At 53.1% G+C, this 27,382-nt stretch overlaps 1 protein-coding gene and 1 long non-coding RNA gene across 16 annotated transcripts in view; one reads left to right on the top strand and one right to left on the bottom strand.

Moving 5' to 3' along the window:
• Window positions 1-19,886, bottom strand: part of Phldb1 (pleckstrin homology like domain family B member 1) — a 47,350-nt gene extending 27,464 nt beyond the window's left edge. For 7 of the 15 annotated variants that reach the window (XM_028866384.2, XM_028866388.2, XM_028866387.2 and 4 more), the window contains exons 1-6: window positions 19,792-19,886; window positions 13,766-13,846; window positions 12,409-12,532; window positions 11,415-11,585; window positions 3,196-3,321; window positions 274-1,622 (exon numbers count right to left, since the gene is read on the bottom strand). In XM_028866384.2, the coding sequence (XP_028722217.1) occupies window positions 274-1,622; window positions 3,196-3,321; window positions 11,415-11,585; window positions 12,409-12,532; window positions 13,766-13,825 (1,830 nt within the window). In that variant the 5' untranslated portion in view covers window positions 13,826-13,846; window positions 19,792-19,886. Of the gene's footprint in view, window positions 1-273; window positions 1,623-3,195; window positions 3,322-6,299; window positions 6,435-11,414; window positions 11,586-12,408; window positions 12,533-13,765; window positions 13,853-17,628; window positions 17,780-19,791 lie in introns of those variants that run through there. The other 8 variants (XM_028866390.2, XM_028866395.2, XM_037207561.1 and 5 more) reach the window with 7 other exon arrangements.
• Window positions 19,887-19,930: 44 nt separating this feature from the next.
• On the top strand, window positions 19,931-22,401 carry LOC119088327. Its single transcript, XR_005091965.1, has 2 exons — window positions 19,931-21,079; window positions 22,160-22,401. It is a non-coding gene; the product is annotated as an uncharacterized LOC119088327 (long non-coding RNA).
• Window positions 22,402-27,382: the final 4,981 nt, after the last annotated feature.

The raw sequence follows: 27,382 nt of genomic DNA, 5'->3' as shown, positions 1-27,382 counted from the left end.
AAGACACTATCCTCTGACTTCTGGCCTACACTCAAGACACACCCCTGCAGAGGCATGCACACACAACACATGCAAAAGTAAGTGAACAGGTAAAAAGCCTTAGAGATTTCAAAGAAGGTTCCTCTTCACAGTACCAGGATCGTGAGATACTGGTCACTTATCCTGAAGGTTTATCCTGAAGAAGCCCAGGCCCTGTGCATGGCCAGCTGGCCTGCCCCCATCTTGGCAGAGGCACTGCCCTAGGCAGCGGCGGCCTCCCTGGCATCGGCTCACCAGTCTCTCCATCTCCTGTTCCCGGAGCCGCTCTTGGCGCTGCCGACGGTGGTACTCCAAGAGATCGTCCTCATTGTCACTGATCTCCGTGATGCTGTTTTTCCTCTCCCTTGAGATGGGCACCCGCAAATCCCCACTAGAAAGCTTCCTCTGGGCACGGGGGCTCTGACGAGGTGAAGCCCCAGTAAGGGAGCCCAGGCTATAGGCTGGACTCAGCCTGCCACTGAAGCTCCCTTTGCGAGGTGCCAGGGACTCCCCGAGTGTAGGCGAGGGACTCCGAGTCCTGCGGCCCCGCGCTCCCAGAGTCAGGGAGAAGTCCTCTGGCGAGGTCCCATGGGCTGCCCAGCGCCGGGGTCGGGGACTCTCAGCCACCTCCCTGCTTAGCTTGGGATCTGGGGTAGTCCGGGCGGGCAGTGGAGACAGGGCCCTTCGAGACAGAGATGGACTCAAGGGGGGCAGTTCTCGCATACTGTCCAGGCCTCGCCGACCCAAGCGGGGACTCTCAGGAGGCTGGAGCGTCCGGGTGGCTGACCCATCTGAAAATGTCCGGCCCACCAGTTGTCGAGAGGGGCTGGTCGTTAACACCCGCTCTGTGCCTGGAGGCTCCCGGAAAGGACTGGGAGGGCGGTCCTGGAGTGTGCCAATCTTGTTGCGGGGAGCAGGAACTGGAGGCTGGAATTTGGGGCTGCCAGGAATACTGGTGGGCTGGCTGCGGGCACCAGAAGGTGGGTATTCACTCAGGCTGATGGCCACCACGGGCAACTGCCCACCCAGTCGGGGGCTCTCAGTGGTCCTGCGGGCCTCCGCCAAGACGGTGGCCGCAGGACTGTCAGTCAGAAGACCCCGGAGACCAGGGCTGGGAGGTCTCTCGTGACCCCCTTTCCTGCCCAGCCGGGGACTTTCAGAGGAACGGGTTACACTTGGACGAGACTGTGGGGGCTGCAGAGCCAAATGGTAGCTGGAGGAACGGGCAGGCACCAGTGGGGGCACAGAAGGTCCTGGCTCCTGCCCGCTGGGTGAGTGGCTGGCACAGCTCCCACTGCTGGCTGGTGAGGAGAGCGGAGAGAACGCTGGAGAGGTGTTCTCGTAGCTGGAGCCCATAGACATGGCACCGGGGCTGGTTGGAGGGGACAGCAGGTAGCGCCCGCCATTAGCCATCGGTGACAGTGGCGATGTGGCTGCAGGCTTCTTGCCAGCAGCTCCAGGCTCCTCCAGTACCAACGAGTCCATGATTTCCTGCAGGTCCTTCTCAATAGAGCTCACCAGGGAAGTGTGGCTGGCACAGGCTGCCGGCCCTCGGGTTGCAGGCTGCGCCGTGTGGTTCCCGTTCATCAGACTTTCCGATTCAGCTGAGGGGAAACGCAAAGAGGCCTCAAGCTCTGGTTTTTTGGCTTTAGGGAGCCACGCACATGCACAAGCAAGAACGTACCACCCAGCCTCATCCTAGGGCAGTGCGGCCAGAAGAGCCGAGTTCTGGCACCAGGCTGCTCTGCCACTGACCTGTTCTGCAGCCTTAGCCAAACTCCGGTGCCCCGAGTTCCCCTCCCATAAAGGAAGATGATAGGGAGGACCTTCCTGGCTCTAACACCGAATGACTCAGGACAGAGTCAGCAACAATACCAGGTACTTACTTCTAAGCCTAGCTGTTTCTAACTCACCCCAACAGTACAGCCCTCCTGGCCCTGGTGTCCCCAACTTTCTGTACCTCTCTTAGGAAAAGCAAGTGGGCTCACTGCGAAAGAATGCGGACCAACTATGGAGCTGGCCAGAAGTTCCAGGGCTTCTTAGTCTAAGAGGACACGAGAGACTCTCAATGCGACCGTAGGAGGCTCCAGGGCTGGATGAGCAGTGGAAGCCGGGCCAGCTTATCCAATCCAGCACAGGAAAGGGATCTGCTAATGGCTGGTTCCTGGAAGCCTGGCTGAGGAGCCTCGAGGTACAGCTTAGTGTCTCCAATGATTCCATTAAACCACACCAGCGAGAGCTGGCTGTGGCCTGGCGCTAGCCCTTGTCAACCAACCAGGAGTTTAGACCCAAACAGCTAAAGGAGTGACATGACCAGGCGGGGGTGGGGACCAAGCGAGCCCCCAGGGGACTGAAAGACATAGGAGTAGCAAGTGGAGAAAAAGATAGGTTCTCACGGCTGACTTTGGGTCCTAATTAGTCCGCGGGGTCGCCGTGTGTTCCGGTGACCACCTGCCTTTCCCGAAGTCACCAGACTCTGTAGGCCACTAACCATCATCCCACCAAGTGAACCTGGCATACATGGTCCCCTGCCACAGCCCCAGCATTGGCCCCCTCTAGTTCCACAGCCATCTGAATGCCACTGCAGAGCTTAGGGTGGCTTACACACTGCTGGCTTCCCCATCTGTACCCCACCCCACCCCAGGCAGCTGGCTGAGGGGCCTGTGTGGATTCCTAGAACAATCACCAATTCTCCTCTGAGGATCAATAATTCACACACAAGCTGCAGCTGCTCTCTGAGTCATCGGGAGGTTGGCATGGCGTGGCCTGAGGGCTGAGTAGTGCCGCCATCGGGCATGATCACCAGCAGGTGGGACCCAGAGGCCACTAAGGATTCATCATCATATCCAGGTCCCCTTGAATGACGCACTCTGGTGATAGCACAAGAGGGCCAGCGTCCCAGACACTGAGTGGCATCTTCCAAGGCAGCAGGGTTCCAGGCTAACAGAATCTTAAATATTAGGCACATAACTTCCCAGCTTGAGCCAAGCAGCACTGCCTTGGCTCTTTTCCAGTGACCCTATGGCCTAGCATTCTCCACCAGTCCATGGCAGGTGGCAGTGAGCCCAGACCATTGGTATTGTCCTGCCCTAACCCTCCAAGAGTAGTTGGAATGGGCAAGGACGCATGTCCAAGGGGTGCCACTTACCCAGCCTCGTGTCCCAGCTGGATACTTACCAGAGCCAGGGTTGTAGGAGGGCCCTGGGGCCCGGCCCCCTGTTGGAATCATACTCTTCATCCACTTGGCTTCAGCGGGGTGGTTAAAGCGCAGGAAGGTGGACTGACCCAGACACAACATGCAGCCTGCAGAGAAAGCAATCACTTAGAAGCCACCCCAGCCACAATGCTAACACGCTTACCCTCAGCTCCCGAGAGCCAACCCTGCCTGTACTCACACTGTCCGTACAATGCATATCTGACCTGCCTCTCCCTGCGATGGAACCCACTGATGAACTCCACAGCAAATGTCAGAGTAGGAAAGATCACTGGCAGATAAGTTCCCAAAATCAGAGTCCTCCCGCTAGCTCCTCACTAGCTACGACATCTTCAGGCGACACCACTCCACCTCCAAGCTAGTTCTCTCATAAAAACGGGACACTTGATACTACAGAGCTCCCAGAGTTACTAAGACTGTACATGTGAAAATTCTCTAGAAGTAGAAAAAGGTTTTCAGAAAAAAATGAACACTCAGGAGCTGGAAAGATGGCTAGTGGGTCAAGAGCACTTGCTGTTTCTGCGGAAGACTGGGATTTGGTTCCCAGCATCTACAAGGTAGCTCAAAACCAACCGGTAACTCCAGTTCCAAGGGCTGTGATACCTTCTTCTGAGGTCTGAGGGCACCAGGCATACATGTGGTACCCTTACACACGAGCAAGCAAAACACTACACATAAAATAAATAAATCTAAAAAAGAAAGAAAATAAAAGCAACCAACACCGATGCGTCCCTGTGATCTGTTGAACTGCCCCTTAGGTAAAGGGGTTAGTCTGAGAGGCAGCATCTTCCAGAGTCTGTCTGTCTGTCTGTCTGTCTGTCTCTCTCTCTCTCTCTCTCTCACACACACACACACACAGAGAGAGAGAGAGAGAGAGAGAGAGAGAGAGAGAGAGAGAGAGAGATGGTGATATGGTGACAAGTAAAACACCACAGATCAGTCAGGTGCCCTGGCGGGGCTCAGAATTTACTCCAATCCCTTCCTATGCTGTGACTTAGGGAGGGCTACCACCCTCTCGGAGCATCTAGGGAGCGAGCTCTTCACTTTTTTGGACAAAGCATCCCTGGCTGTCTTTTGGTCTGCCGCAGAATCTAGCCAGTTTTATGCCACTGGGCTCAGCTTGAGCCAAGCACATTCCCAGGCAAGAGACACAAGCCCAGTCCTGCCCAGGAAGTACGAGTGCAGAGAAGGAGGTGGGTATGTGGGAGCCAGAAAACGTAGCCAGGGGCTCAGGAGTGTGCACAGCAGCAGGTGTGCCCACAAGCGCCTAAGCCTGGCTGGCAGGATTCCTCCTCCTGGCCATGCCAGGTGTTTCCAGGCTCCTGCAGAAGACGCTGCACTGGAAGGTGCCAGAGCCCTAGGGCTCTCTACGACCTAGCCTTCTAATTTGTCCACACTCCCGGCCCCAACCTCCTGGCTACCCAATCTGGTGCTACTTAGAGCCCCATGCTTCGCGCCCGTCCGGGCTAAGACTGGCAGGGAAGCCTGCATTCCAGGACGTTGAGGCAGTTCAGCTCAGGGAAGGCTGCAAGGGCCAGGGACATCCCAGGCCAAATGGGTACTTTGACAGGACCCCCCCACACACACACTGAGCTCAGAGGCCTGATCCTGAGACCCTGGACATTGAGGGGCTGACAGTCTAAGACGCCCACCCACAGCAGAAAACTATAGGGGACAAAGCCACCCACTACTTTGGCACGCCCACAGGCCCTCCCAGGCAGACGGCACCATCAGTTCTAAAGGCTGATGGGTGGTTGAGAGAGCAGGGAAAGCCTGGCCCTGCCAAGCCACCAATCAGAGGAGCTAATCCCATAGTAATCATAACTGGCATAAATAATAGTCACCCAAGCCATCCACCTAATTACAACTACAGCTGTTTCAGAGACAGCCAGCCGCCCCCTCCCCTTTCAGGCAAATATTTAACAGTCTAATTAATGATGAGTTTTAAGGGTCTAGACAGGGTCACTCAACTCCAGGGCGATGGGGGCAAGGGGCTGCGGCTGACCACACGGTCCAAACTGGGCAGCAGGTGGGGAGGCTAGGCGGAGTCTATCCAAATAGTGCCAGAGCCACCCAAGGAGCACTGGGTAGCTAGGGACCCTCTACCCTGGCACCTACAGCCTGGAGTCACTGTGCTGCCCTGCCCCCCACAGGGGGTGTGGCCATGTTGCTCCGGGCTATAAATAGTGGTGCCAGGCACTGGCGCTGTATTAATAGAGTGGGCAGGAGGGCAGCGGAACAGAGACCAGAGGAGCTCTGGCCCAAATTAACTTACTATTTGTACTCAGGGGCCCCAGGCATTGCTCCAACCCTGGCACCTCCTGCCCCCAGCGACCTGAATAGCCCGTCGATGTTAGGAAGCCCCTTGCTCAGACTCCACATCCCCAGGACTAGCTCTCTCCAGAATCCCAGGAAACCCTGGTCATCCAACCAGAGTCAAAGTCCCTGCTTTGTCCTCCCTGCCTAGAAGGACTCAGGGTTCAGCGGTGTACAGGTGGGTGGAGGAGCTGCACATCTGGAGGGAAAACACTAGGCAAAGGAGAGGGTGGATCCTGTTTGCGAGATGCAGAAGGGAAACACCCCACGCCGACTCACACACCGACACTCAGAAACCATACAGGCTCACGGCCATATGGGCAGACATGCTGCACACTCGGAGCGACAGCCACTGCCCGGCTGGCCACACAAATAGAATGGACTGGCCACAGGGAAGTTGGGTGATGGGAGAAAGACCGTGGCTCTTCCCATCGGAGACTCTTTTAGTCATAGCACAGGGTCCCTCAACCTAAGCAGGACCCCTCAACAGGCTCCGGAGGCGGGTCCCATGGAGCAGGCTGCTTCCCCGGTGGTGGGGAAGATGGGGTCTGCACAGGCACTCGATAACTCAGACCCCCACTCAAAGGCGTTCTGAGCACAACCACCCGTCAGATTCACAGCCTCAGGCTCCCAAAGAGGGGCGAGGACCCCATTCTCTTCCTTGCGTCCCCCCCTTCCCAGGACGCCCCTCCCAGCCGGAGCGTCTACGCCCGGTTGCCTGGGGCAGTGGCTGGCCGGGCTGAGGACTCACCGCTGAACCCGGACCTCCAGATCGTTGGCTCCCACTAGCCCGGGCCCTGCAGGTCGCCCGCCTGCCCTGGGCCTTTGAGGGGGCGGGCCGACCTCCCGCGCCGCCGGCTCCAGGCGCGGTGCGAGCAGCCAGGCAGCGAGCAGCCGCCAATGCCCGGGGAGGGGCGGGCCGGCCACCAGTGGCGGGGGAAGGGAGCCAGAGAGGGAGGGACAAAGGCGAGGAGGAGGGGAAGAGGAAGTGATGGAGGAGAAGAGTGTGGAGCTGGATGGAGAGGGCGGGGTGGGAGGGAGGATGCCACCAGGCGGCGGGCTGGGGAATCCGCGCTTGGGGCCGGAGGGATAGTGGGGCAGGCAGGAGAGGTTCCCAGGAAGATGACGCTGGAAGTTAAGGTGAGAGGTAAACAGAGGCCAGAAGATGGAGAGCCAGAGGTCGGAGTGATCCTGGGCTCTGTCTCACCTAGAGTAGGAAGCCTGTGACTGAAGCCCATGGCTGGGGGCCAGTGTCACCTTGAGGCAGTCACAACTTCTGGCCTGGTAGCCTTGGATTCCTTATCCACTGGATGCGGAGGATGACCACAGTGACAGCAGAAGACATTTTAGGACTCCACAGAGGAGGGAGAAAAGAGTAGGAATCCCCCATGGGGTCCAGCTATGGTCGCTAGGGTCAGCTATGACCCTCAGTCTAACACTGTGTGACAAGGTCACCCTGGATTGAATGCTCAGGCCAAGGCAGTGTTCTGTGCAATACAAGCAACACTCATCTCAGCTCCTGTCACCACCTAGCTGCTTTTTCTTCTGGCCCCCACCCACCAGGGCTCACCCCCATTGACCCAGGCTTCATGGTGTCCTTCTCCAGAGCCAGCCCACAGGCCAACCCTCCTTTTTCTTATGTGGTAGCTGCGGCAAAGGGCTGGGCCCCTATGAAGACCCCTTTCTGGGAGGTAGTAAGTAGTGGGTACCTTTAATCTCAGCACTCGGGAGGCAGAGACAGGAGGATCACTGTGAGTTTGAGGCCAGCCTGGTCTACAGAGTTAGTTCGAGGACTGCCAAAACTACACAGAGAAGCCCTCTTTTGAAAAACCAGGAGAGGGGGGGAGGAGGCCTTTCTGGGGCTGAAAAGATGGTTCAGTGTTAAGAAGCACTGGCTGTTCTCCTAGAGGACCTGGGTTCAATTCCCAGCACCCACACGGCACTTTATAACTGTAACTCTAGCTCCAGGGGATCCACCTCCCTCTTCTGGGCATTCTGTGGACACGAGGCACACATGGTATACAGACATACATATAGGCAAAACATTCATATACATAAAATGATATATATATATTAATTTAAAGACCCTTGCTGTCTGGAGCCCCCACGGTCAAGCAAACAAACATTATGAACCAGACTGGTACACACCACCTAGCTGGGGCCCCAGGGAGTTGCTTTTAACCTAGAGACCTGGTTCTGTACGCCAGACCCTCACAGGACAACTCAGACACACTGTGAGCTTAGCAGCCCGGGGAGTTCCAACTGTCCTCTCCAATACACACCCACACTGCCCAGTCACACTGATACCCCCTCAGTCAGGCGCACACTGAGCCAAACAAACACCCACATTATACACGCTCTGTCACACACAGTTATTGTCACATTTCCACGTCCCCAGCCCTCTCCCCTCTTAGTTTTAGACTTATTTGAGCAGAGCTAGCCTTTCAAATCAGCCCCTGGGGGGACTCTGAAATAAAAAGCCAGCTTCCTTAGAGAAATAATGAGAGAATTTTCCATTCTTGTTCAATAGGTCACTGTTGCACCCACTCACTCACTGGCATACTCTATACATGCCCACGTGCAAACACACACCAACACACTCACAGGTACACAGGAAACTTATTTCCCTTCTGAAGAAAAAAAAAAAAAAAAGAAGAACCATGTAGGGTCAAATGTAAAACGAAGGGAGGCGTCAGAAACAAAGACTCCCCAGGAAGAGTGAGTCACCCGTCTGGAAACTGTGATGGCCAGCTGGACAGACCCAGGCAGACGGGGCTAGGCGGCCAGGGAGAAACCGGTGCAGAGGGCAGGAACAAGGAGCCGGGAGCTCGCTCCCAGCCTTCATGCCTGCCCTCCTTCCCTTGAGTTTCCCTAGTAAAGATCGTTATCAGTCCTCACAGAAAGCTTGGAGGCTCCCTGCCCAGTTCACGGAAGGAATAACATAACCCGGAGGAAGAGGGTGAGCCCGAAGCCCTGGCTCACAGGATGGCAGCGGGCACCCCAGGAATCCTGGCTATCCCGGAGCTCCTTCCCACCAATGGGAGCATTTAAGACAGTGGCAGTTCCTGGTGGTTGCTGATGGGGGAACCTACTGTCTAGACAGCCCAGGCCCTGAGCTGTGTGGCTCTCTGGAGTCTCTCTTCCTTACTCCCCTCCCAAATCTTTCATGTGGTTTGGAGCTGTGGTCCTAGGGTGGAGCAGCCTAGACCCCAGACTGAGATGCCTCCGCCTCATTTCCTTGGTCCCTCTCCCAGCTCCACCCCTTGCTCTGTAGAGAAGAGGGCAGCATGGAATGTGCCAAGATGCCTGGGTACAGGGGTGGCTCCCTCACATGTTCACTTCTCTAGGCTAAAGGTTGCCATCTGTTTTCTGGTCTCCTCCCCCTCCCCTGGCCCAAGCATACTCCTGACTAGAAGAGCCTGTCACGACCATCTCTGCTTGCCCTGAAGCGCGCCATTCCAAGCTGCCTATGGCTGGGCATAGTGCCCAGAATGATGCTTCTTCTAGGGCCCGGCCCAACCAAAGAAGGCTTCTTGTTATTCCCATGATGTCCTTTTACCTCTCAAAGAAGATCCCCCGTATAAGGCCAGAGTAGATAGACAATATGCCCGGAAAAAAAGTGTGTGTGTGTACATGCTGAACCTAGGGCCTTGTGCTGCTAGATACGTGCTCTACCACTGAGCTACACTCCCAGTCCTCTTGTGATCCTCTTGTACACATGACATGCCACGGAGTTCTCATAGACAACACAGAAATACACACAAAGACATTTCAGTGCCGTCAGTTCTGAGTTCACCCACCACCCATCTGAATACACTGGTCTGTAAACACAAGGAAAGACACAAATAAACACCAAAATACACAGGCCCAGAGACACAAACATATCCGGAGATACATAAACACAGTCCAGTTACCCAGACACACAGAGATAGCACATGCACCCCCGCACCACCCAGTAACCAAGGAAACGCACTCCCAAGAATGTCCGGACTGAGGCCAGGCAGGGCTGGGCTTGGTGCCTTGCTCCAGCGATGAGACAAGGAAACCCTCAGCTCCTCGAAGCCAAGGGGGGCAGGGGGGCTAGGAAGAACACCCATTCCTTTGTGTCTCCGCCTACCCTGCCAAGCTTCAGAAACAGGCGAGCCCAGACAAGAAGACTGGGGTGGGGGGGTGGGGGGGGGGCAAAGGGAGTTTAGGGTCAGAAGAGAGTAGGAGGGCACATACTTGGCAAGATGGGCTGCTGGCCTCAGGAAAGTGGGGTCACTAGGGCCACAGGAAATGCTTAAGAATCCCACCGTGGCCTTAGACCCCCTCTCTTCCCAAGAGCTAAATGATGCCCTAGGAAGATGGACCACAGCATTAATGCGTCCGCCCCATTCACTATCCATAGGGCAAGAATGCTTTTACTCCAGGGAAATGGTGGCCTTGGGGGATGTAAGACAGGGGCCAGGAGGTCTCAGAATTTGCCCGGTTTCTTCCTTCCTTTGATGCTCCGTGTCTCACTGACATATCCCTGAATCCTGGAGCAGATGCTCTCCCTGACCCTGAACAGGACTGCCGGGGACGGGAGAACATCACAACCAAAGCTGCCGCTTGTGAGGACTCCTCTCACTCAGAGTGAGAGACCCCGAACCCCAGCAGAAGACAGCCATGCCCCCAACCACTGGAGGACTGGCCTCCAGGAAACATGTTATCCAAGATCTGCCATCCATACCCTGGGAGCAGAAGGGGTGAGTGGGGCCTGGTTAATTCCTATGCCAGAGGTGAAGAAAGTCGCACTGAAACCCCCACAGAGCTTGGGGAACAGTGGAGCGGGTGGGGTTTCCCCTGTAAAGGGCTTCTAGCCAATGGGCTTCTGCTTAGAGCCAGGCGCTGATCAAGCCCAAGCCTCTATTCTTTCTTATATGAACCTGATTCACAGAGATCCTCCTGCTTCTGCCGCCGGAGTGCTGGGATTAGAGCTGTGTGCCATCACACACTTCGAAGTCCCTTAATAAAAAGGCTCACAAATGGCTGGGTGTGGTGGCACACACCTTTAATCCCAGCACTCGGGAGGCAGGGGCTGGTGGATCTCTTGTGAGTTTGAGGCCAGCCTGGTCTACAGAGTGAGTTCCAGGACAGCCAGGACGACACAGAGAAACCCTGTCTCGAAAAACCAAAAATAAATAAACAAATAAATAAAATACGACTCACAAATGACCTAATGATGCTTAGAGCCTATTTGCAAGGAGAATATATCTGGCCTATTCAAAGTACTGCCTAGCCGGCCCTTACCTGCCTAGGAACCATGGTAATGAGGGGACTTTACACACCAGGACCTCCCTTCCCAACAGAGCAGCCAGGTGCCTTAGGAAACGAAGGAGCAGCCACATCCATGACCCCAAGCTACTGTGCAGCAGGAACAGGCACGTCGTCCTCACTCAGATTTTTCCACCAGAGTCTGCCCTTGCCCCACCCCCTCGGGGGATTTCATCCTCTAAGGCATCTCAAAACAACTTCCTCTTGACATCACAGGACATCTCTGGTCCTTCCTCACGGCTGCTCCACCGCTCCTTCCCTACAATTCAAGGCCACACTATACCCAGGCGCCCCCGACAGCAGGAATGAAAAACCTCTTCTCTCCATGCGGTGTGTGCAGAGTGTGTGTGTGTGGGGGGGGATAAAAGAGGTCTAGGAGAGTCTGGATGCTGGGGTGGGGTGGGGTGGGGTGGGGTGTGCTTCAAGACCTCTGACATCGACACTGAACCCGAGTACAGCTAGTCATCCAGCTGACGTAGGGACCACTGCAGCAGGCCCCGCCCCTTACCTAACAGGCACAAGCTATGGAGCAGAGACCCCCTGTTGGTGTGGCGAGATCAAACCTTACCCTGAGTGAGCCGGGTAGGCTGCCGAACAGGGAGGCCATCGATAGTGCAGACGTTGCCGCAAGGGTAGAGGGTGAGAGTGCCCCTCTGATTCTCGATGTAGCAGTGCTCTGGAGCCAGGCCTGGACCCTGCAGCGAGATATCCCTGGCTGCGGAGCCAATCACTGTCCTCCCTGGAGACATGGAGTCAGAACGGTCACTCAGGCTGAGAAGTCAAGGAGACGGCAATGGGGCCCCTGTGGAAATGTATTTCTATCTCCTACTTGTGTTGAGACTCTGCCCTGGTCTGGCTGTCCCCAGTTTGTCCTTGCTGGAGCCAGTAAGTGGTAGAAACTCTCCCAAGTGTGAAAACTCTGTGTCTGGGTGGGATGATCCAGAGAGGGGCCAGAGAACCCAGACAGCCCAGCAGCAGAGAAGGGGAACCTCCATCTGTTGCCCTGTCTCCCTTTTTCTCCTCTTTCCTACTCTCCTGTCTTCTTAGAAATGCCCCCTTCTCTCTCTAGTCCTTCTGTTACCAGCTGCCTCCTCTCTCCCTTCCTCTCTCCTGTTCTCTCTCTCTCCCTCTCCAGTGTCGCCTCTCCCCTCCATCCTTCCCTGGTAGAGCCCCCGGGACTGGCATTTGGAGAATGTGGAGAATGCAGCATCACCCAGGCAACAGGTGCAGCCAGGAAGGGAGAAGGGCAGGCAAAAGCCGTGCCAGGGCCTCCTCTTAGGATGTGTGCCCTCGGTTCCCATTTTCTCATGTTCCACATAGTTGTCTCCCATGCCAGACATCATCCTGGAGCAAGGCCAGGGGTGGCGGCTCACTTCTTGACCCCCACAGGTTACTAAAAGCCAGTTTACCTGCCAAAGTCGGCAGACAGTCAAGGAGGCAGAGACAAGGCAAGCTTGTCTCGCACAAGGCAGAAGGGCCCCCCCCACGTACAGCCTCCGGGGCAGGAATGCCTTCCGTGATGGAGAAGGGCAGACGCCATGCCCTGCCAGCTCTTAGCTTACCTTCCTCCAGCGGCAGGAGGGTGATGGCTGTGCTGAGTCTGCCGCTGCCCAGGCTCACCAGATGAGGTTTGTCCGTCTGCACCTTGAGTCCTTTGCCTGTCTCAATCAGGTCCAGTGGACCTTTCTGCAGGTAAAGTGGGTGGAAGGTGAGGCTTAGAGACTCCAGGCCAGGACCTGAGCACTCTGCTCCCAGTTCCACCTACCCCCACTCCAGCCCCTGGCCTGCTCCGAAAGACTCTTGAGGTGGGTGAAAGTCAGCACAAAAGTCTTACGCCGAGCGTTACTGCACTAAGTTCTAATTACATCCGAATCTGGGCCACGAGCTCGTCCCACTGGATTTATTCTCAAGCCTAGGCTCAACTGCCCCTTTTGTTTATGAAAACAGAAACAAGGAGGGGGCACTGTAGCTAGTGGGAGGGGACTCAGTAGAGGAGGGCCAGTCTAGCTCCTAGCAGGCTTGTCCTGGCTACCCATAGGGCTGTGGCTTGCTCTGGCTAAACTGAACTACAAGGGAGGATGGCGGCACGAACCAGGAGAGTGATCCTGCCAGAGAGACTCTGTAAACCGATTTCAGACTTTCACAGACGTGTTTCGGGCTGAACCAATTAACCTGACGCGGATCAACACTGAGCTGGTAAGAGGCTTGCAATCAGGGATGGGCGGCAGGCAAAATACTGCGGCTCTCATCCGTGGACTTGGACGACTGATGGGTAAAAGAGATGAACCCAAGGCTGGAGAAATGATGCAGTGGTTTAAGTGTGTTCTGCTCTTGTAGAGGACCCAAGTTCAGTTCGCAGCACGCACATCAGACGGTTCCTGTCATTCCAGCCCCAGAGGTATTCGAGTCCCCTGCCCTCCTTGGGTACCTGCACTTCACATGCATGTACTCACACATAAACATAATTCAAAATAAAAATAAAACTTAAAAAAGAAAAGATCTGGGGGCTGGAGAGATGGCTCAGCGGTTAGGAGCACTGGCTGCTCTTCCAGAGGTCCTGAGTTCAATTCCCAGCACCCACATGGTGGCTCACAACCATCTGTAATGAGATCTGGCATGCAGACAGAATACTGTATACATAATAAATAAATAAATCTTTAAAAAAAAAAGAAAGAAAAGATCTGAACCCACCCTCACCAGGAGCCCTCTTTTTTTTTTTTTTTTTTTTTTTTTGGTTTTTTGAGACAGGGTTTCTCTGTGTAGTTTTGGTGCCTCTCCTGTACCTTGCTCTGTAGACCAGGCTGGCGTCGAACTTACAGAGATCCGCCTGGCTTTGCCTCCCAAGTGCTGGGACTAAAGGCGTGCGCCACCACTGCCGGCACCAGGAGCCCTCTTAGCCTATGGCCCCAGCCCACGTACCTGCACCACAGCTTCGGTCTTGCCTGCAGGGCCTAGCTGGTTCCTGCTGAGAGTGTCCATGGTCCTGGGCTTCTAGAGCTCCTGGGAACACAGTAGAAAGCAGGTAAGCGGGAAGGTAAGGAATGAAAAAGGAGAGAATGGGTTCTTTAACTTTTTTTTTTAATTAACTTTTTTTGTTGGTGTTTTGCCATGAGTGTTATCCCCTGGAATGGGAGTTACAGAGAGTTTTGAGCTGCCATGTGGGTGCTGGGAATTGAACCCAGGTCCTCTGGAAGAACAGTCAGCGCTCTTAACCTCTGAGCTATCTCTCCAGCCCCCCAAAATGGGTTGTTCTTGTGGCAGGGTTCTCAGGGCAAAGCCAGCAGCAGCCACTGTTATCCCCAGTACACACACATAGAGGAAAGGTGGAGAAAAGCTAAGGAGCTTGGGGGAGGAGGGAACCGAGGGAACACATCCTCTGCCTCCATTCAGTTCCCAGCTACAGCACACGGACACTACACCATGCCAGTCCTGATCCTTGCCGCCACAAGCACAAACAGCCCCATAGCTCTAACCCACGTTTCTGCGTTTTCTTGCTCTACACTTCCCAGATCCCAGGACTTAGCCGCAGAGGACACCTGCCACCCTATCCCCCGGGCCATCTGGAGCCTTAAACCGAGCAGGCAGGGCCTACCAAGAGAAGAACAAAGTCCAAGGGAGCCCCTCCAAGGACACTGATAGCGGGAGACCAGCCAGGTGGGTATCAGGGCTGTTCTGAGCGCCACCCCTCCCCAACCTTTCCTTGTCCTCCTCTCCCTTTGTCTTTTTCCCCCCGAGGGTCTTTTTTTTTTTTTTGGTTTTTCGAGACAGGGTTTCTCTGTGTAGCTTTGCGCCTTTCCTGGAGCTCACTTGGTAGCCCAGGCTGGCCTCGAACTCACAAAGATCCGCCTGCCTCTGCCTCCCAAGTGCTGGGATTAAAGGCGTGCGCCACCACGCCCGGCTTCCCCCGAGGGTCTTAATAGGATGTTTTCTTAAAGGAGACAGAGAGGAGAAACCCAGACATTCCTGTCATGTCTGTATGAGAAAGCTACCTCTCTTTGTATAATCAGCTATGAAATCTCAGTACCAGGTGTCAAAGACTCTGGGCTCTTCACTGGCAACGTCCAGAACCCAGACTTGAATCCCCTGCCTATCTATTACACCTCGATAGATCTGTTAGTTACATTTTTATAAAGTATTTGAAGACCAAGTAGTATGCTAGTCTGCACCTCGTGCAAAGCACTCTGGGAATGGCACCTACTGAGAACCATGTAACTTTGAAGTCTCAGGCACTGACCACCCCACTCCCCACTCCTCGGTCCCAGGTTTATGATTTTGGTATGTGACCTTTGTCTATGAACATGCTGCCAGCCCATCAGGGTTTCCTTCCACTTTCTCCCCCAGCTACCAGACAGGTGGCTTGCAAAGGAAGTCAAGACAGGAGCCGACATTCCAAGGAGTGTCTGCTCCTGAGAGTGGATCTCTCAGGCCCTCAGCCATGGAGTTACTAAATTTACCCTTCCCACTTCCACCCTTCCTGGCCTGGCCTTCATCATCTCAGTCACCATTTCCACCCAAGTTGGCAGAAAAGAGGCAGGAACAGTGCCTGGGGCCCACCCCAGGACTGCCTGGGAAGAGGGAAGACAGAGGTCACTAACACACACAAAGGCCCACACTGGCCAAGCTGCTCTCCAGAAGCACTGGCTGCAGGGAGCGTTCTAAAGACAGAGTGCTATAGGTTTGTCCGTCTCTCTCCTTTTCTCTTTCTTTAAGATTAAAGGCACGTGCCACCACCAGCCATCTCCAGGGCTTTTTGTATGCTTGGCAAACATTCTGCCAAATGAGCTATAACCCCAGGACCCCGGGGGGTTCCGTTGTTGTTTTTTTGAAACGGTCTCTGTCTGTAGTTGTCCTAGGACTTACTATGGAGCCAGGCTGGTCTAGAACTCCTGTTTTTCCCCTCTCAATTGCTGGGTTTACAGGCAGGGGAGCCGCCAGGCCTGGACTGGGTTAAGTCAGTAAACTCTTCTCATTTGAGTCAATCTTCTATAAAAGCAGAATAATAATAATTAAAGAAAAATTAGCCAGAACAGGGCTTGTCTAGAACAGTGCTTGCCTGGGGCTAGGAGTAGAACAGAGATAAACTGAATAGGCACAAGATTCTTGAGGCGCTGTGTGCAACAGAAATGTTCTTTTTGTGTGTGAGTGGGGGTGTGATGTGTGCACATGTGTGTCTAGGAACACGTGTGCAGAGGCCAGAGGAAGATGTCAGGTCCCTGCTGGGTCTCTCTCCAAGTTATTGCCTCGAGTCAGGGTATCTCACTGAACTAGGCTGGTGGCCATCAAACCCCAGCAATGCTCCTGCCTCCTCCCCACCCCCAGCTCTGGAGTTACAGACACTGGTGCTGGGCACTTGAGCTCAGGTCTTCACGTTTGATCAGCTAAGCCATCTTCCTGCAATAGGAATGTTCTAAAATTAAGATCCGATGATGGTTTCGTAGCTCTGTAAATATGCTAAAAATAATTTCACACTTAAGTTGGGTTGATTTTATGTGATATAGATTATTCCTCAAGAAACCTGTGAAGAGAGAGATTGGGAGCTGGGGAAATAGCTCTTGGGTTAAGAGGACTTGTTGCTTTCCCAAAAGATTGGAGTTCTGTTCCCAGCATCCACAATGGTGGATCACAATTGTTGGTACCTCCAGTTCCAGGGATCCCACGCCCTCTTCTGGGCTCCGTGGGCTCCAGACACATACCCGGAGCACAGGGTATACATGCAAGCAAAACACCATCTACATAAAATACAAATCTAATTTGTTTTAAAAATGAAAGACTATCTGAAGACCCAGGCAGTACACGAAATCACACTGCATGAACCACCAAGCAATCTAAAAGTCGCAGCTATGATCAGCTCTGGCAGGCACTCAGGTCTGGGCCTCAGTCTCCTCATCTGCCACACTGCAGTATTTGTTTATCACCCTGTGAAGCACACACTTCCACGGGATAAATTCAAGTGGAGATACAGACTGCAAAGGGAGGTGGTTAGTGGGTGAACAAGAGTTCTAGGCGAGTCAGAAGGGCATAAATAAGAAGGTGAGGTGAGAGGGAGAGATAAGGAGAGGTGTAGAGAGAAGATAAGAAACCACACAGCAATTGGAAGGTGCGAGGCTATGGCCTCAGCTCAGAAACCTAACCCACGGCAGAGGAAAAAGATACCAGACCAACCTGACCCAGGCTCAGAAGACGCTTTGACACAGGGATCTATCTCACTAGGGCCCAGGCACCCTCTTCTCTGACCCTATTCCCTTGGAGAAGCAGTACTGTCCTGAGGCCCTCCACTGACTGGCTCGCTATGGTCCCACCAGGAGGCTATCTGTATCTGGGGCTGTAATTGCCCACTCTGTAGGGCACTGCTTGGGAACTCAGCTGTGCCCAGGTGCCCCCCCAAAAGGCCTTTGTGGTACAGCTTCCACCGCTGAGGAGCGGGCCTGGCTCCCTGCAACCCTCCTGCACCCAGATACAAATGCCCAAGTGCCTCCTAGCCAATAAGGTGGCAGGGGTCTTGCTGTGTGAACATTATGAATTTAGGGAATGATGCCCTAGAGTATCAGGTATGGGGGGGACTCCCACAGGTAACCCCAGCCCCATCCTCAATGTGCCAAGAGCCCACAACACTGACACCTGTCTGCAGGTCTCTGCGCCTGAATAACGGTAAAGGGAGTCCTGGGGAGAGGCAACCAGCTCTCGAACCAGCAGGCAGTGAAAGAAGGCCCTGGGCTCCCGAAGCCCAAGATGAAAGGTCCAAAGCCAGCCTAGGAGCCAAAGGCCAGGCCCCCCGCTCTCACCAGGGTCCCACAGGGCCAGCCAGTGGATCGCAATGGGCCATGCACAGCTGTAAGCCAAGGCCTTTCCGGTCACAGTGACTTTTGTCTTCCCTGCTCACATCCGCCCTCGAGGAAGGGTCACCGGCAGAGGAAGGAGTCCGGACAGGAAGGAAACTGAGGCTGGGCGGGCAGTTTACCTAGGAGAGGCGGAGCGAGAGTGTCCACCGACCAGGCGTGTGAAGAAAAAATGAGAAATAAGAAAAATAGGCAGAGAGAAAAGGCGATCTGTGGAAGCGAAGAGGTGCAGGGATTTGGAGTGTGAAATCAAGAGCCCGGAGATGAGGAATAACGAAAGCTGGCTAGGAGAGCTGGGTGTGGTGGTGCATGCCTGTAAACCCAGTTCCCACTACTCCGGATGTGGCCACAGGAATATCAGGCATTCAAGGCCAAGCCAAGGCCGGGGCTACATGAGACCTTGTCTCAAAAAATGACAGCAATGCTGGGGACGAGGCAGTGAGCTCAGAGGAGACTGTGGTCCCCCAGGGGGAGCCTTAGGGACCCCCAGAAGCACGCGCGTGAGTGCGCGAGTGCGACTAAGGCTATCGTCCCCCATGGAAGAGGTAACAGAGGAAGAACTATGCGCTTCAGATCATCTTGGAGGGGAAAACCGTGGGTCAGGAGGGAAAAGAGGGAGCCCCAAAAGCGGGAGAGGAGAGACGTGGACAACCCAGGACAGAGAAGACAGCTAGGAAGAAAGAGTAGTTGGGGTGGCGGGTATTGGGGAGAGATACTGGAAAGGTGCACTTCTCCAAAACCCGCAGGCTTCGTGCATCTCCGCACACCAGAGGCCTGCCCCTCCCGGGGCCACCGGGTGGGACAAGGATGCAGTGTTGGGTTGCCTGCTGTGGCTGCCCCGCCCGCCCGGTCCGGGGACAAGCGGCCTTTCTTCAGCAGGGCTGGAGAAGAAGTCGCTTGTTTGCATGGCAGGGAAAGGGGGTGGCCTCGCAGCTGCAGGAAGGGGGCTGGTGTGTGGAAGGACGTGCGTGTCCGCGGGAGGTTGCGTGTGAGCGGAGCCGCCTGCTCGGGCAAAGCTTGCCCGCGCGTGGAGTGGCGTAGTGTGAAGTGTATGGACACCGGTGGTGTGACACTGAGCTGTCGGTGTGTAACGTGTCTTGCGGGTGCACGGAGGTGAGGCGTGGGATGCTGCGCGTGGGAGCCCTCGAGCGGATGCTCGAGTTAGTGGCCAGTCTTGTTTGTGTGGCTGCTGTGGGGGTGAGCCCAAAGTGTGATGAGTCAGTCCCCCCGGAGTCTCCGGGACCGCTGAGCTAACGGGCCCAGAATGCAGCCCCACCCGGGCTCCCTGGGTCCCCCACCGGGCCGCGCGGTCGCGGGCCAAGTCCCCGCTGCGCTGGCCTGGGCGGAAGCGTCCGCGGCGCCTGGGCAACTCCGCTCCCCGCGGCCCCACCCAGCCGCCTGCCCGCGCTTCCCCGTCCCGGGGGAGCCGGATGACGGGGCTCGGCCTCCGTGGGGGAACTCCGCGCCGCATTTGGATCCAGACCGCGGAGGCGGAGCGAGAGCCTGAGGCTCAGTCATCCCAGGTCGCCCTTGGACGCTCCGGGGACCCTCAAAGACACGGGGGTCCTGGAGGAGCGCCCAGGAGACCCTAGATGTGGAAACCCCAGGACCCCTCCCTGACTCCCACTCCTCAGAGCGGGACTCCACATCTTTTGAGTCCATCCAGGAAGCTGGCCCTGGGACAAGAGTGGAGACGCCCAGGGGATCCCCCCTCCAGTTGTGGAGTGGGGACTTGTGGGATGCTGTAGGCAAGTACACGCGCGCGTACTCCACCCGAGGCTCGGCGAGTGTGGGACACTGGCCGTCGGGGTGCCCACAGGAGACTCGAGATCCCGCAAGCTGGGGGGGGGGGTGACCTCCGCAGGGTCCCAGGGCCCCCTCTGGCGGTGGCGCTGGCAACGACTCGGGAGGGCAAAAGCAAATAGTTCGGAGAGCGGCCCGCATAGCCCCTTCCGCCGACACACTCACCTGGCACGACCCCTCTTTCACCCTTCTACCCAGCTCTCTGGGCCAGAACTGATCTCTCTGGTCCCGGGGACTGTCCCTTCTGCAAACCCAGCCATATACGGTGAGTGGAGCCCCAAGGCGTAGTGGGAGGGGCACGCTTACCTTGTGGGGAGTTGGGGGGACACCGGTCCCTTTGCCCGGCTGGGCCGCGGCGGCCTCAGGCTGGCGAGGAGGACACTGTTGCTTTTCCACAGGAGCCAGCTGAGTAGGAGGAGAGGGAGCCTGTCCCGCCCCCCTCCCGCGAGTCCCCGCCCCCATCCCGTCCTGTCCGCCTGGCCAGCTAGAGAAGACGCCCTTGTGGGGCTGGAGCCCAAGGCCCCCACCCAGCCTTTCCCACAGCAGCACCTCCCCCGCCTGCACAGCGCTCGCTTTGTTCATCTGTACAGCTGGGCTCTCCTCCACCACCGCGGCCACCACCGCACACACCCTCTCCCCCTGCCCTCCCCTTCCGACCCTCCGAGACCACCCTCCACTCTGGGCCTCGAGGCTCTTCTTCATGACCCACTCCTACCCAAGATGTTTGAATCTTCCACTGACTCCCAATGAGCCCTACCATAGTCCTACCCCAGATTCTCAACGTCTCTTTCAGAACATCTACTGAGGGCACCCAGGTCTTTCCTTTGTCATCCCCTCTCCTTTCCTATTCCAAGCCCCATCATACAGAGCTGTAGGTAGAATTAATAATTGCACGCCAGGCTTCAGAATTTAACAAGAAGGCATGTTAAAGTGTGGTTCAAACGACACGACCTCGGAAAGCTGAATGGAGTCGTCCCCATAGCCTCACCTCCATCACAGACCTGTTGGGTTACAGACAGCTGGAGGCAGGGCAGAAAGACACCAAGTTGGCTGGGGAGCGAGAGTGAGGAAGAAAGGAGGCGAGCAGTCTATAAACCAATGGTGAAGCCATTCGCCAATTCAACCCCCACCCCGAAATCCAAGCTGACAGTGGAGCCCTACCTTGCAAAGCCTGCTCTCGCCCCAGGAGACCGCTGGGAGGCCCCGTGGGAGCTCAGCTCAGCTAGACTGGGCCTCTTTAACCTGCAGGAAAGGACTGGCAGACACTCTTCCTCAGTGAAGGAAGGAGCAGGAAGCCCCCGAGTCTGGCCTAAATTCCAGATGGGATAGGTTGGAGAAAAATTCAAAAAGAAAGTCCTCTGCAAAATGGACAAGCTCTGTTCTGACCCAGTGGCTTTTATTTTGTGCCCTCTCTCCCTTACCCAGGGCGGGCAGGAGGCTAAACTGTAGGAGTCTGGTCATTCATTGACAGGACTAGCATTAGTGTGGGGGGGGCGGGGGGAGAGGGCACAGCTGGCTATTGAAGGAGAGACAGCCAAGCAGTGGACAAGAGGGAGGAGAGAATCCCACCTGCCACCTACTTCAGCTAACAGAGGTGAGACATAAACTGTGGGCATCAGGAAGCCCCAAGGTGTATGTGTCTGCCTCTTTCTACCCTCGTGTGTTATCTGAGGCTCATGGAACAATTTCAACTGTAGTCAACCTTCTTGAGGCACACCACAACAGTAACTTTCAGGCTGTTCTAGCATCTTTGAGAAAAAAAAAAAAAAAAAAAGAAAACAAAACAAAACAATCTTGTTCCATATGTAAAGACCTAGCATTTGGAGCGGGGGCTCAGACGGGGTATCTTGAACTCTTCATGTTTTTTCTTAACCTCCCGTCACTGTTTACTGGCATGATCAGGAGGACTGTCAAGCAATAATTAAACCTGCCGGAGGCAGATGGTGCTGAGGCAGGGGTTTAAAAACACCTAACTTTTCTGTGTCCTTGCAATGCAGAGACCAGCTGACCCCATGATCAAGGTTCTGTAAAATCTGTCCCATCTCTTGCTATGTCCGGCCTCTGTTCCCACAGTTAAGGCACTCAGGGGACTAAAGACCTCTCGCCCCCGCCCCTCCACGCTCATCCCACTCCACATCTGGAGCCCATCAAAAAGCTCAGTGCTCTCTCTCACAGTTATGCAAGAGGTCGAGCAGCTGGGAGCTCAAAGGGGGAGGAGGAGGAGAAAGAAGAAAACAGCTTTCCAAGCATGCTTCAGACTTTCCGAAATGGAGGGGGTGGGGGGCAAAGGCTGGGTGTGGAAGAAAGGGGGGTTCTTCAAAGCCTTTTGCACTTGCCTGTGACTGTCGGGAATGGATTTCCACACCCCTCCTGTTTTAACCTTGGCACGTTTCCCATTTTGTCCCTCCTCTCAAATTGTGCTCCCTCTGCCTCCGGAAGAGGGTAAAAGTCACTCATGTGGCCTGAGGCCTCTGCAGTCTACTCCCTTTCCCAGAAAGCTATCCCTCTGGTTCAACAGTTTCCTCAAGATTGAAACATTCTTTCCTTCAGGGAAGCTCCTTAAGCAGGAAGGCAAACAACTCAAAATAGCTTCAGGAAGTCCCTGAAACTGACCAGATTCACTAGACCCCTCCCTGCCAGGGTAAATAAAAGCTGAGAGTCCTTCTCCACCCAGCTGAGCTGCAGAGAAGACTCCGGAGACCAGACAAGCGGACTGGAAGAGCTTTTAGACCAACTGAATCACTTGGAAAGGACACTCTCCAACCTGTTGACTGGCCTTCAGGCTGTGCTGTGTGCCCCAGGTTTCCAGCTTTTGTGAGCTGTCACTGTGCTGGGGTGGTGGCCTTCTGATGCAGCTGTCTTCAAGTCATTCCTGCTCCTGTAAGTGACCCCAATAAAACTCTTCAGTTCACCAAGTTGGACTTTGGTGGTATCTGTACTTTGGTCTGTCATGGGTTCCCTATCTAGGGTGAGTAGACATGTATGTTGTGTCTTCCCGAGAAAAGTTTTGTCATACAACACCTCGGTGACCCCTTTGGGTCTTGAACATTATTGATGTAGGTGTGGTGGCACTAATGACACCAGATACCTACTCACTGCAGCCAACTTGGTGGAAAGCATGCCCAAACTTTACCTTAACAGTAGCAAAGCAGCTCTTTTATCAGTTGGTCTTAGAAAATTTGCACAATCCACATTTGTATGCAAATACAATCAAACTGTGTGGGAAATTTGGCTAGGACTAAAAACTGGTCTTGTCTGCCTCTGTGGCTCAGGACCTGCCTATGAGCAGAGGAGAACAAGCATTCAGGACTTGGGGTACAGCACAGATGAAGAGTGCATGTTGTTTGGTATGTGGGTCGTGAATTCGGTCCCCAGCACTGAATGCACACTTACTTGGGAAATAAAATCAATTGTTCCTCTCGCCTTGAATTTGCAAGGCCACTCTTTCAGACAGTTCCTGCTCTGGTTTGTTAATCAACCTGATCAAATGGAGAACACCCAGGTGTTTCCCAGAATTGGAGCTGGACATTTAGGGACTATGAGGTGTTTCCAACTGTTTGACATTTTAACACAACTCGTCATCTATAATGATCACACTCAAGACCCATGTAATTGAGTTAAAAGGGTGTATGTGGGGGCCTTGGAGAGATGGCTCAGTTGTTAAGAGCACCAGCTGCTCTTCTAAAGGACCTGGGTTTAATTCCCAGCACCCACATGGTGGTTCACAATACAATGTCCTCCTATGGCCCCTACTGGTAACAGACGTGAACATGATACACATACATACAGGTAGGCCAAACCCTCATACACATAAAATAATAATTTTAAAAAATTAAAGCAGCATGAGATAATAAAAATCATTTTAAAAACAAAGAGGGAGCTAGAAAGATGGCTCAGTTAACTAACTGCTCAAGAAGCCCTAAATCCAGTTCCCAGCACCCAAGTCAAGTGACTTACAAACCCCTGTAACCCCAACACCAGGAAATCTGATGCCTCTGGTCCTTGCCAGCATCTGCATTCATGTGCACCTTCCCATACACAGGCATATACACAATACACATTATTGAAACTATTAAAATAAAAATTAAAAGTCAATCAAAACAGCAAAAACGTTCATATTTTGAGTAAGTTTATGGTTTTGTTGAATCACATAGCTATCCTCAGTCATCCAATCACTTAGTCCCCGCCCAGTGAGTAGCAAGGTAAAAGACTTTCCCTTTTTGGCAGGGGATAGGATGCTTCTAAAACTTCAAGGTAGTGCCAGGCAGTGGTGGCGCATGCCTTTGATCTCAGCACTCAGGAGGCAGAGCCAGGCGGATCTCTGTGAGTTCGAGGCCAGCCTAGTCTACAGAGCAAAATCCAGGGCAGGCACCAAAACTACATGGAGAAACCCTGTCTTGAAAAACCAAAAAACAACAACCAAAACCAAAATCAAACAATAAAAAATATGAGGTAGCTTGACTTCTGTTTGTGAGCAGGAAAAGCCTAGTTGGGCAAGGTGTCTGGCTTTCGTAAAGGCTTGCTTTGTGTCAATCACAAACTCCCCAGTACAAAATGAGACATACGCTAGGGATTCTCTCCATCTTTGGATAACAGCAATGCACACCAACAACGATTGTAGATTTTCCACATATTGCCTTGAAGAAGTCCCAGAGATACAAGTATGTTTATAAAAGTGTGCAAGGGAAGGAATGGGGGGGGCATGGTTGTGAAGAAGTAAGGGAGTCACGGCAAAGGCTATGTTTTTCAGAAGCCTACTAGGCAGGAAACCCTACACCAGCCTTTTCTTCCTTCTCTCTCTCTCTCTCTCTCTCTCTCTCTCTCTCTCTCTCTCTCTCCTGGAACTCACAGAAATCTACCTGCCTCAGTTTCCCAAGGACCGGGATTAAAGGTGTGCCTGGTGCCCACTGGGACCAGAAGAGGGCACTAGATCCCCTGGAACTGGATTTGTGGTTGAACCGTTGTGGAATATTATTTTAACTGGGCAAAGCTGTGTTACATTTGTTTATGCTGAGAAATAACTACTTTAGCTGTGTAAAGGTGTGTTACATTTGTTTATACTACATTTGTTTAATTACGTAAAAGTGTGTGGCATTTGTTTCCCCTTGCCTGCCCAAGGAACCTGATTGGTCTAATAAAAAGCTGAACAGCCAATAGCTAGGCAGGAGAGGGGTAGGTGGGGCTGGCAGGCAGAATGAATAAATAGGAGGAGAAATCTAGGAACGAGAGAGAAGAGGAGCATGAGGAGAAGAAAGAGGACGTGGGACACGCCTGGTGCCAGAAGCCAGGCATTCCCCAGCAAGAGACGAGAAACAGTGAAGGTAAGATATACAGAAAAAAAAAGTAAAAAGCCCCGAGGTAAAAGGTAGATAAAGAGAAATAGGTTAAAAGAGCTAACCAGAAACATGCCTAAGCTAGGCCAAACATTTAAAACTAATAAGTCTCTGTGTCATGTTTTGGGAGCTGGTTGGTGGCCCAAAAGGAAAATCCGGGTCCAGTAAACCACAGTATGGGTTCTGGGAGCCAAACCTAGATCCTCTGCCAGAGCATCAAGTGCTCTTAACTATTGAGCCACATTCCAGCCTCTAGATGTAAAGTTTAATAAACTATTTAGCCTGGCTTAGTGGTGCACACCTTTAATTCCAGCGCTCGGAAGGCAGAGGCAGGCAGATTGCTGAATTCTAGGCCAGCCTGGTCTACAAAGCAAGTTCCAGGACAGCCGGAGCTGTTACACAGAGATACCCTGTCTTGACACACTCCCACCCACCCCCACCCCCACCCCGCCACTCCCCCCCCCAAAGCTATTTAGAGCTGGGCAAGTTGATGCACTGGAAGGTAGAGGTATTAGGAGTTCCAGGTTAGCTTGGACTACAATGTGAGACACTATCTCAATAATATAATAATAATAATAAAAATAAAAGCAAAAACCAAAATAAGGTATGGTGTTAGCTCAGTGGATAAAGGTGGCTGCCACTAAGTTTGGGGACCTGAGTTTAATCCCTGGAACTTTTAAAGTTGCCTTTTGGCCTCCACACATGTACTGTGGCACAAATGTGCCCTGGCCCCACCTAAGTAAAATAGAATAAAAATTTTAAATTGAAATTAAAAGGGAGTGGTGACTGCAGAGATAGTCAGTTGGCAAAGTGCTTGCCACACATGCCTAAGGACCTGAATTCAATCCCCAATACCCTTGTCAAACCCGGGTTACTTTAACTTATCCTTGTAATCCCAGTTCTGGGGAGGTGAGATAGGCAGATTCATGGAGCTTACAATACAAGGTGGATGGCTCATGAACACCTAAAGTGACCTCTGGCCTCTACTCTACATGCATACACACATTGCACCCATCCAAACATACATTATCTGTTTTATATTAATCTTAGGAATCTCTTAGGCCTACCAGTTGTGAACAACTTCAAATTAATTGGAGGGTAGTTTCCTTTGCCAAAGCTGTATGAATTGATAGATTTGAGCTTTTGGCTACTGTTCCAAAGGTATATTCTGTGCCTTTTCTACATGGGATTAACTAATCTGGGATAGGAGCTACAGGCCTCCTACATGAACCAGAAGGGTCAGTCAGATCTTTAGTCAGATCTAGTACTGTTGCTAACCTCCCTCAGAAGTGGCCAACAAAGTCCACTGGATGCCACAGGTTTACTGGCCAGTCAGGGCATGTGGCATGGACTGGGTCTTCATTTCATTAGATTAAGATTACAGTCCAGAGCTGGACGGTGGTGGCACACACCTTTAATCCCAGCACTCAGGAGGCAGAGCCAGGTGGATCTCTGTGAGTTCGAGGCCAGCCTGGTCTACAAAGTGAGTTCCAGGAAAGGTGCAAAGCTACAGAGAAACCCTGTCTCAAAAATTACAGTCCAGGGAGGCAAGTTTAGCACTATTAGATCAGGTAATACTTCATTAAAAAAAAAAAAATTAAAAATTTTAAGCCTCCATCACAAAAATACTGTCATCCCTGACACTTAACTATTTATTAGGGAGGAGAATCTGCCTTCTGAACAATTTGTTCACATTCAATAGATTTTTTCCAAATAAAACACAGTAAAGAAGCCTTATTTGAGAAAAGGTCTCACTATGTTGTCCTGGCTGCCCTGAAACTCATTATGTAGACTAGGCTGGCTTCAAACTCAGAGCTCCTCCTGCCTCTGCCTCCGAAGTGCTAAGATTAAAGGCACACACCATGTCTAGCAAGAAGCCTTTTGAAGGAATAACCAATTTCTAAAACATCCCTAATGTCTTCCTGGTTCATTTATTCATCACTGTTTGACAAGGGGAAGGCTCCAGAGTACTGCAGAATGTTTAAGAACTCTTCAATTAGCACTTGGGAGGCAGAAGCAGATGAATCTCGGTAAGTTTGAGGTCAGCCTGGTCTAGAGAGCAAGTTCCAGGACAGCCAGGACTGTTTGAGACCTGTGGCAATAAACTAATGAACAAAAAAAGCTGGGCAGCGGTGGTGCACACCTTTAGTCTCAGCACTCAGGAAGCAGAAGCAAGCAGATCTCTGTGAGTTCAAGGCCAGCCTGGTCTATAGAGCTAGTTCTGGACAGCCAAAGACTACACAAAGAAACCCTTGTCTTGAAAAACCAAAAAGAGAGAGAATGCGTCATTTGTCTGACTCTAAACTGCTCCTGACAAAGTGAAGAGTCTGGATCTGGTGAAAGCTCTAAGCAGCTTTATTTAATCCTACTCAGAAACTATGCTGTCAAGAGTGTGTGTGCTCAAATACACACAACAGAGAGGGCACAGTACCTAGAAAAGGAGACAGGGAAATGAATACACTTGGATAGGTTATTTTCTTTTAAAAAAAAACGTATCATTAATCTTTAATCTTAGATCCTATTACAGTACCATGAATCAGCAAGCAGACATCAAAGTTAAAGAG

This window comes from Peromyscus leucopus, chromosome 7 (genome assembly GCF_004664715.2).
Source record: "Peromyscus leucopus breed LL Stock chromosome 7, UCI_PerLeu_2.1, whole genome shotgun sequence".
Classification (NCBI taxonomy): domain Eukaryota; kingdom Metazoa; phylum Chordata; class Mammalia; order Rodentia; family Cricetidae; genus Peromyscus; species Peromyscus leucopus.
Note: the sequence above shows the minus strand (reverse complement) of the source record. Positions and strands in the feature narration are given on the sequence as shown.